The sequence below is a fragment of the Acomys russatus genome, chromosome 13 (assembly GCF_903995435.1).
Source record: "Acomys russatus chromosome 13, mAcoRus1.1, whole genome shotgun sequence".
Classification (NCBI taxonomy): Eukaryota; Metazoa; Chordata; class Mammalia; order Rodentia; family Muridae; genus Acomys; species Acomys russatus.
The window spans coordinates 627,210-637,523 of NC_067149.1; the positions used below are offsets into that span (position 1 = coordinate 627,210).

Genomic DNA, 10,314 nt, shown 5'->3' on the forward strand with positions numbered 1-10,314 from the left:
GAATGGAGATCAGCAGGCTTGTCAGCCAGTGCCTTTGCTCACTGGGCCATCTCACTGACGCAGCAGTACAATCTTATGGGACCATCATTGTGTATATGAATTCTGTCCTTGACCAAAATGTTATGTAGCATGTGACTATTTATTGTTTTGGAAGAAGGAGACTAAATCTCAAGCGAACATAATAAATCTGACTTCACACTTAGTGGTTATAACTGACTATAATAGAGCAACAAGCCGCTCAGGAAGATAGAACAGCAGGGGTTAGATTGTATGACATGTGCTGCCACTAAAACAGGCTTTCTGTTAGAACAGCCAACTTACCTTAGCTAAATGGAAAAAAATAATCATACAGTAAAATTCAGTCAGGTTTTCAGAATAGGCCACCTGTGACTCGTTGAATGTTGCTAGTCCTCTTTCTAGTACTATTTTTTTGACAGAGTATTGGCTGGCCTGTATGTTGCTGTGCAGACCAAGCTGGCCTTGAACTCACGAAGATCACCTGCTGGGTGGTCACCTCTCAAGTGCTGAGACTAACAGCCTGCAACAGCATGCCCAGCTTGATTTCAGCTCAGTTTAGTTGCATGATAGTCCCTTTTTGTTTTCATCTTTAAATGCATTAGTCTTACACATGGATTAGTATTTACGGCAGGGAAAAGGGCCTATGTAGCATCTGCAGTGTCTGCAGAGGCCAGCAGAGTGCATTGGATCCTCTGGAACTAGAGTTACAGATGGCTGTGAGCTGTCACGTGGGCGCTGTGACCCTCGAAAGCAGCCAGTGTTTTCAACTGCCGAATCATTTCTTAAGCCCAACTTGTCTGGTTTTCAAACCTCATACGCATTAGACTGTGTTCCATTTGGGCTATGGTGATAGCTCAGACAGAAAAGTAATTGCGGGGCAAATATGAGGAGTCAAGTGATCCCCAGTGCTGAGGGGGTGGAGACAGAAGACCCCTGGGGACCACTGGCCTGTCACCTTAGCCTAAAGAGCAAGCCCTAGGTCCCATCGAGAGACCCTGTCTCAAAAAGCAACCTCCTGAGGATAAACCCTGAGCTTAGCCTCTGGCCTGCACACACATGAATGTACAGAACAAGCAAGCAAGTGTGCAGGCATGCATGCATGCACACAACACCCTACTGTATATTCCATTTATAATATATGAATAGACTGTAACATTTATAGTGATTGCAGACTCATTTTCCACTAGCTGGGACAGATGCTTGTAATCCCCACACTCTGGAGGCAGAGACAGAAGGAACACACGTTTGAGGCCTGCCTGTTCTACATCATGAGTTCTAGGCCAGCTAAGGCTACTTAGTGGGACCAAGTCACCATGTTAAGGGGGGGGGGGCAAAAAAGGCTCGACAGCTAAGAGGATGCACTGGTCTAGGCAAGGAGTCAGCCCCAGGAGGATCTGATACCACTGGTGCCCTTTGTACAAGTCCACACTCACACACATATAGATATGATTTAAAATTTTTTAGGCTTAAAAACCAAACCAAACAAGAACCATAATTTTCCTTCTCCATTATATTTTCTTATCCCCAGTGTATGTCAAAAGTATTCATGGCCAACACCAGAGACTGCACTATTTACCGTATAACAAGTAGCATAGCACACTCTCCCTTATGATAGAGAAAATGTCTTCGGTAACATGATGCATTAACAGAAGGTCTCCCACTTTCTCTAGAGAAATACACTCATGGTCAGCGTGATGGAGAAGCCTCAGACCAACGACTCCTTTCAACATGAGCTTGAAGATTTCATTAGAAAGCAGAAAGCTAGAGGCGTACATCCAAGGCTCTGCTTCAGAAAGACGACAGAGGACTCTGTTCACCAAGACAGAGGCCGTGTCGGCCCGGAAGCGCCAATGCTGGGCCTACCACTGTGGTCCAGAAGGTACGCGAGATCCTTCACTGCTTATGAAAGGCCAACAGCCGAAAACCCGGTACCTCACTCCCGACAAAAACTGGAATCTCTAAGACATCATCAGGAAAACCTGCCTGTCAGTCAAGACGGAAAGGAGAGGACAAGGTGCCAGGAGGAGGGAAGAGCCACCAGTGAGGAGCCAGGGATGCCCAAAGGGAGACACCACAGAGAGAGGGGTTCACACAGAGAAGACTGGGGTCTCTGCAAAAGGAAGCCCTCAGCAGAGCCAGTGGCTACAGAGAAGTGTAAGCAAAGGAAGAAGAACCATCACGACAGAAGAGACGCCGCCAAAGGCAGACATCGGTCCCACCGGGAAAAGAAGAGAATGGAAGAGAGGGATTTGTGGGATGAAGCCATCCTGGGCAGTTGCTACTGATGTTTGGGCATTTGGGGTCCCAAAGTCAATGACTTGATTCTGTTGTAAGGGTGGGTGAAATAAAGATCGCAAAGCAAGCAGACACCAGCTAGCTGCCGCGATCCGGTGCTGGTAGTGACAGACCCTTCACTGCCCAAGGCCTTTGGGGCTGTGCTAAAAGATCCAGGGACCTTTCAGCCACAAGCTTGAGGAGTGTGGAGATGTCCTGCTCTGGGCCTGGGGCTGGAGAGATGGCTCAGCACTTGGAAGCACTGGCTGCTCTCCCAGAGGTCCTGAGTTCAATTCTCAGCAACCACATGGTGGCTCACAACCATCTGTAATGGGATCTGATGCCCTCTTCTGGTGCACATGAACACAGAGCACTCATGTACATAAAATACAGAAGTAAATAAATCTTTAAACAACAACAAAACCAAAGCCCTAGCACTTGGCAGCTGTATCCTTAGCTCTGAGCAGCAGCAAGCAGGAGCAGGTGGTACCTGGCAGCACTAGCAGGCCAGGGCTACAGTTCTGGGGACTGGGGTAGTCAGACACCCCAGAAACTCTTCCTGTGACCAGGGCCCACCTGTCCTTCCATGGCTTTTGTTGGCTCCAGCTTCTGCACTCACTTTGTAGACCAGGCTGGCCTCGAACTCACAGCAATCCGCCTGTCTCTGCCTCCCGAGTGCCGGGATTAAATGCGTGCGCCGCCACCGCCCAGCACTAGATGTTATTAAACAAGACAAATTAATAGATGTATTTGCAAAACATGTACAATTCGTCTAAAGCAAAAGGTTTTGTTCTAAAATTCTACAAAGATTAGAATCTTGGAAATAAGCATTAAATAAATACACAAACTCCAGAATGATACAGTGTCTGGTGGGCGTGGCCTCAGGAGACAGGAAGTGGATTGGGAGAGGACCGCCCTGAGGGGTAGACCACCCTTCATGGAAGTAGTGCGAGGGTTCTCGGGGCAAAGGTGCTTGCCACCAAACCTGGCTTATCTGAGTTTGATCTCTGGGATCCACACTGTAGAAGTAGAGAATCAACTCCTGCGGTGTGCTGCTTTTATTTAGAATTTTGTTTCATGTGAGACTTTCCCAGGAGATATTTGTAAAGGCAAGAAACTGGTATTCTTATCTGGTTTTACTGCTTGGTTTTTAGTCCCTTCCAGTCGAGGGCGCTAGAAGGTAACTGTAGAGCATATTCAAAAAAGGAGGGCTTTCTTTCCCGCCCTCCCCCTCCTCCTCCCCGCCCTCTCCCCCCTCCTCCCCGCCCCAAGCAACAAAAATGAGGTGCTAGGGAGAGCGGCCTATGTGTCTCGGCAAAAGTCTTTTGGTAGACTGTGTGACCCAGTTCTACTTACAGTGGTTGGGGAAAGGACCCTTAGGCTCCCATCTCTGAGTTGCAACCCCCTCAGCCTCAGCCATTGAGCCCCCCAGGCAAGCAAACCAACCACCACCTGCAGGTCACAGCCACCTGCTTGGTGCTCTTGTGGTTCTTGCATTTGCATCTCGACCATACAAAAGGTGGGCCGGGGGATGGCTCAGTGGGTGAAAACTCTTGCCAAGCCTGACAACCCGAGTTCAACCCTAGGTCCTACATGGTAGAAGGATAGAGTTCCAGTTCCTCCAAGTTGCTCTCTGACCTCTACATGTGACATGTGCCCACCTCCTAAACTCCCAACACACAGTAAATAAGCAGAATACAGTTTTGAAAAACATGAATTTAGGGTGGAGCATGGCGGCGTACGCCTTTAATCTCAGCACTCGGGAGGCAGAGGCAGGCAGATCGCTGTGAGTTCGAGGACAGCCTGGTCTACAAATCGAGTCCAGGACAGCTAAGACTACACAGAGACCCTGTCTCAGAAAAACAAAACAACAAAACAACAACAAAAACATGAATTTATTTTATCTTGGATTTCATCAATAAAAATGTGGAAGTTTGTTTCATGTTGTGATATCCTTATATCTTTGCTGTGATTCTTGCCCAAAAACAGAGTCATCTTGTACCACAGCCCGCTTTTTTTTTTTTTTTTTTTTTTTTTGTAGACAGGGTTTCTCAGTAGCTTTGGCTGTCCTGGACTCCTTTCGTAGGCCTTGAACTCACAGAGATCCACCTGCCTCTGCCTCCCTTTAGTGCTGGGAGTATAGGCATGTGCCACCTTGTGTTTAATTTTCTCTGCTTAAATTACTGTTGTAGCTTTGATTTAGCCCTGACTGATAGATACAATGCTACCAGACAAACAATTTCCACCAATTAAGAAAACACTGAGGTATTTAGTAGGAACTTTCCAGAAAAATCCAGGCTAACCTTGTCTAGTTGGGAAGTAATGAGCACTTAGGTAGTGGGTAGCTGTTTTAGCTGTGCCTTGTATGATCCAAGCTGCCCAACTTGACCGGAGAGTTTCCTCATCAGTATCAGGAAGTGCTGCAGAGCATCGCATAAGCACTACACCTGGGTCAGGAGGGGCGCTCTGAGTGGTGCACCGAGGGTAAGCGTTGACTGGACCCTACCCACTGAGGCCTGAAACTTCTAGAGATGAGCTCATCCTTATCCTCCCAGAGATCCAAAGAGCCAGAACTGAAAATGTCTTTATCCAGAATCTATGGCCAAGGTGGAGAGGCAGAGAGCAAGCAAGGGGCCGGGAAAAGCAGTCCAAGGTCAAGTGAGGACTGGCTCTTGTGGCTGCCCATGCCTGCGTGCTTTGGGGAGACACATGGCTGTGTGCCTTGGGGAGACACTTGTCCTAGGTCCCACTCAGGCCTTTTCTACCTCACAGGTAGCTCAGGCTGCAGGACCTAATGAATTTTTAGCAGATGCCACCAGACAGTTTTTTTCCCCTGGTTCTAATCCAGGTGAGGGTCCCAGATTCACAGAAGTGCCCTGATATATCTGTATATAATGGGTATAAAATTGCCAAACAGAGGGGCTAGAGTATGGATGCCCTCTTAGGGGCAGGAGTTCACAGGCTCAGATGGAAGGCTAAGACACAGAGCAGAAAAGGGCTGAGAAAAGCCAAAACAAAAAGACTACGGAGCAGAAGGCCTCTTTATCATGGCAAGTACAACTACCTGGTTTGGGAATTGGGCTCCTTTCTCTCCTAGGTCAACCTGGCTTGGCACTTCAGCATGATGAAGCTAAGGATAAACCAATGGTCTACGCTCAGTGTATTTAGCAGAATGCTGAGTCACGACTATTAATCAGGGTATCAATGTGCAGAACATTAAACAGAGAGACACACAAACATGGATGGAAGCACATATGTACACCCATATTCATATGTAATCATAGTGATGAACATGGTCATAAATGAATGTACACACACACACTGTGACCTTGAATAAAATGAGTTTTTCTTCATCAGTTCATTAATTTGTTAAATAAAAATCATAGGAAGGGAACTGGAGAGATGGCTCAGTGGTTAAGAACACCAGCACTCGGGAGGCAGATCACTGAGAGTTCGAGGCCAGCCTGGTCCACAAAGCTAGTCCAGGACAGCCAGAACTACACAGAGAAACCCTGTCTTGAAGGAAAAAAAAAAAAAAAAGAACACCACCTATTCTTCCAGAGCACCTGGTTAAGTTCCCAGCACCCACATGGCCATCTGTAGCTCCAGTTCCAGGGCATCTGACACCTTCACATGCAGGCAAAACACCAATTCAAGTAAAGTAAAAAATAAAGAGATATTTTTGAAAAATCATAGAATGGGGCTGGAGAGATGGTTCAGAGGTTAAGAGCACTGTCTGCTCTTCCAGAGGTCCTGATTTCAATTCCCAGCAACCACGTGGTAGCTCATAACCATCTATAATGTGATCTGATGCCCTCTTCTGGCCTGCAGGTGTATGTGCAGCCAGAGCACTATATACGTAATAAATAAAACATCTTTAAAGAAAAAAGAAAAATCATAGGACATTGTTCTAGACTAAGCTTTTATACTGTGTGTCAGTACAACCAATTAAAAGTAAAAAACATGCTGGGCAGTGGTGGCCCACACCTTTAGTCCCAGCACTTGAGACAGAAGTAGTCTCAGATCTCTGAGTTCAAGGCCAGCCTGGTCTAAAGAGCCAGTTCCAGGACAGCCAGGGCTACACAGAAAAATGCTGTTTTGAAAAATAAGAAACAAAAAGTCAAAAGAGGAACATGTGGAAAGATGGTCCCGTCAGTGAAGTGTTTTCTGCACAAGCCTGAGGGCCTGAGTTCAGATTCTAGCACCACGGTAAAAACTGAGTGTGGACTGTTGCTATGAGTGCCTGCAAGGTCAACACTTGGTATGTGGGGACAGGAGAATACTCGGGGCTAACTGACTACCCAGTCTAGAAAATTCTCAAGACTGCAGCTCCAGTGAGAGACCCTGTCTCAAAGGGTAAAGTGGAAATTGATTGAGGAAGACACCCAGTGTTGACCCTGTGTGTATGACCCTGTGCCATACATATACCTGCACACATGCACGCATACACAGGAACACATGCACACATACACAGGAACACATGCATGCATACATAGGAACACCTGTACGTATACACAGGAACACATGCACACATACACAGGAACACATGCATGCATACATAGGAACACCTGTACGTATACACAGGAACACATGCACACATACACAGGAACACATGCACACATACACAGGAACACATGCACACATACACACAAACAAACAAAGAAAACGTCAAGGAGAAGTCACCATGCTAAAGTTCCATGTCATCAAACCAATCTGAAGCCATTTATTTTGACCAAAGAAATGAGAGGTAACTGCCAGAGTCTTCCAACTCCAGTACATGGTAATGATCTTTCCTCTGCCTTGCATTCTTGCATCCTTTAATCAAAAACAAAATCCTGAAATGATCAAATAGTAAGCAGCTGGTTAATTTCCATCGTCCTGTCCCCACCTTCCATGGCAGTGCCTTTGAGATGACTTGGTCCAGACTTGGTTCTGCTTCTACTTGCTTTGGTCCTTCTTTGTCTAGAAAATCAGCCTCATCAGCTCAGCCCCTAGGAACATGAACTCTGTTTCCTGAACTGAATCTAGAATATAAAATAAGCCAGTTAAGATCTTTAGACTCGCAATGCCTAGCATAGTGATGCGTGTCTGTAATCTTAGCACTTGGGAGGAACAGGAGTTCAAGGTCATCCTCAGGTATGTAGTCAGTTCAAGGCCAGCCTAGGATGCATGAGATCGTTTCAAAGGAAACAAGAATCCTTTTTGGATTTTTGGTGGGGGGTTTTTTGTTGTTGTTGTTTTGTTTTTTGTTAGTTTGTTTTTTTTTTTGTTTTTGTTTGTTTGTTTGTTTCTCTGTGTAACAAGACCTGGTTGTCCTGGACTGTCTTTGTAGACTAGGCTGGCCTCGAACTCACAGAGATCCACTTGCCTCTGCCTCCAGAGTGCTGGGATTACAGGCAGGTGCCACTGTGCCTGGCTGGAAACAAGAATTTTGTTTTGAAACAAGAATCTTAATTTATCTTTTTGTTTTGTTTTTTTATTTTTTCCCCCCAAGACGAGGTTTCTCTGTGTAGCTTTGACTGTCCTAGACTCACTTTGTAGACAAGGCTGGGAACTCACAGAGATCTGCCTGCCTCTGCCTCCTGTGCTGGGATTAAAGGCGTGCGCCATCATGCCCAGCTAACTTATCATTTTTCTTCTCTCTCTCTCTCTCTCTCTCTCTCTCTCTCTCTCTCTCTCTGTGTGTGTGTGTGTGTGTGTGTGTGTATGTATGTGTGTGTGTGTGCGTGTTTGTGTGTGTGTTTGTGTGTGTGTGCAGGCAGACTCATGTGTTTGGGCACGAGTAGAGGCATGTGTACATAGAGCCTGAGGTTGATATCAGGACTCATCTTGGATTACTCATCCACATTATTCATTGAGACAGGGTCTCCCAATCAAACCAGAGAACACCGATGTGGCTAGTCTTGCTAGCCAGCTTGCTCTGGGGATCTCATGTCTTCTCATCTAATCTGCCCTTGGAGGGGGACAGTCATGCTCACCACACATTACACACATTCTGAGGATCTGAACTCCGGTCCTCACTCACACTTGTGAGGTAAGGGCTTTAAAGGCTGAACCATCTCCCCAGTCCCCACCAAAAATGGTTTAAATTATTGCAGCTTTTAAAAAATTGCCCAATTTTTCATAGTATCTATTATTTGTCTATCCCGTAAAGACTATAAACTCATTGTAGACAGAACTTCTGTCTGTGTAGCTCTTGAAAACTTGCCACTGCGTGGAAAGTACAGGGTCTGGAACAGCAGAGCGTGTGCCCCAAAACAACGTGTACAGCCATGAGGGCAGAACACAGAGTGCTACACAGTGAACCAGTGTCCAGAGCAGGTGCAGATTTGCCTTGCAAACAGGCAAAGGACATTGTACGGCTGCTCAAACTAAGTGGGGGGTCGGTGGTTAGCGGCTAGCCTCCTCTCTGCTTGCTAGGTTAGGGCAAAGAGCTAAGGCAAGTGCCAAGCAGAGCTGCAGACACAGCTACAGGACCAAGTCTTTCAGAACGTGAGTTGATTTTAGACCAGCCTCTCAGAGCGTATTTTGAGCTATGTAAAACGACAGAACCTCATACACAGACATATGTCGTCTTACTACAGATGCCTTGCTGTAGACAGAGATGGGGATGAGATTGGTGTATCTAGGGAGATAAACAGACATGACGTAATAGAGATAGATACATCTTCCACCAGGACCTGAGCAAAACGGGATCCTTTAAGTAACACTCAGAACACCACCACCGAGACACGCACCGCCACATCTCCTGCCTTCTGTCCCTGCATGTGTGCAGAGAAGGAAAGATCAGCCTGAATGGCAGCAGTAATGCAAAAAGTGTCCAGGAGACAGATTTGTGCTGGAATATGTATGCTGATTCAGATACAAAAAAAAAAAAAAAGCAAAAAAAACAAAAACAAAAACAAAAACAAAAAAACCAAAAAACCCCAGGAGAGATGCCTCAGCAGCTGAGAGCACTGGCTGGTCTTGTGAAGGATTCTGGGTCTGTTTCCAAGACCTTCATATGATGACTCACAACTGTCTGCAAGTCCAGTTCCAACGGCACTGCACACACATGGTGCACACGTATACATTCAGGCAAAAATCCACGAGACACAGAAAGAGTTGCTGTACTGTGGGCCATCCCATAACTGTGAGGTCAGCATTTCTACTCGGTGAAAGTCTTTGTTTCTCATCCAAAGATTACCTGTAACATATCTACTTACTTTTAGTTTGATTAGTTTTGTTTTGGACACAAAGTCTCGTGTGTCTCAGGCTGGTGTCAAATTCACTATGTAGCTGAGGCTGGCCTTGAACTCTTGTTCCCCCTGCCTACATTTCCCAAATTCTGGAAGTGCAGGTATAAGTTGCATTGCCCGCTTCCTTTGCAGCTACTTAACCTTCTAAAAGTAAGTCATCAAAGCCATATAATCTGGACATAAATAATAAACAGTAAATCAAATACTATCTTGCCCCAGATACATGAGATCAGCAAGCTTGCGCTCAGCCTGACACAATGTAGGATCCCCAGGGAAATGACTTTCTACAAAGGATTACCTTGGCTAGGTTGGCCTTGGGCATGCCTTGAGGGATTGTCTTAGCTGGGGTGAGGTGGGAGGACCCGCCCCGGATGTGGGCAGCAGGACTGGACCCTGACTGAATGAAGAGGGAGTGAGCATAGTGCTCATGCTATCCAGTCATGTCTTCTTTTGAGATGAGGATGTTACAATGCTGCTCTCAAACTCTGGGCAGGTCCCTCTGTCAAGATCAAGTACAGTAGGAAGCTCCGGTCTCCATGTGATCCTCCTGCCAGCCAGCTACCACGCTTGACCGTGTGTGTGTGTGTGTGTGTGTGTGTGTGTGTGTGTGTGTGTGTGTGATGTGTTTTTGTGGTGTGGTGTGGTGTGTGTGTGTGGCATGTGTGGTGTGAAGTGTGTGTGGTGTGTGTGTGTGTGTATGTGTGTGTGCTGTGTGTATGTGTGTGTGTGATGTGTGTGTATATATGTGTGTGTGTGGTATATGTGTGTGTGTGTGGTATGTGTA

At 46.4% G+C, this 10,314-nt stretch overlaps 1 protein-coding gene across 1 annotated transcript; it reads left to right on the forward strand.

The window, feature by feature from the left end:
* Window positions 1–1,694: 1,694 nt before the first annotated feature.
* On the forward strand, window positions 1,695–2,342 carry LOC127196792 (zinc finger matrin-type protein 1-like). Its single transcript, XM_051154565.1, has one exon. It carries the CDS (start codon window positions 1,701–1,703, stop codon window positions 2,301–2,303), a length of 603 nt encoding a protein of 200 aa, XP_051010522.1. The 5' UTR covers window positions 1,695–1,700; the 3' UTR covers window positions 2,304–2,342.
* Window positions 2,343–10,314: the final 7,972 nt, after the last annotated feature.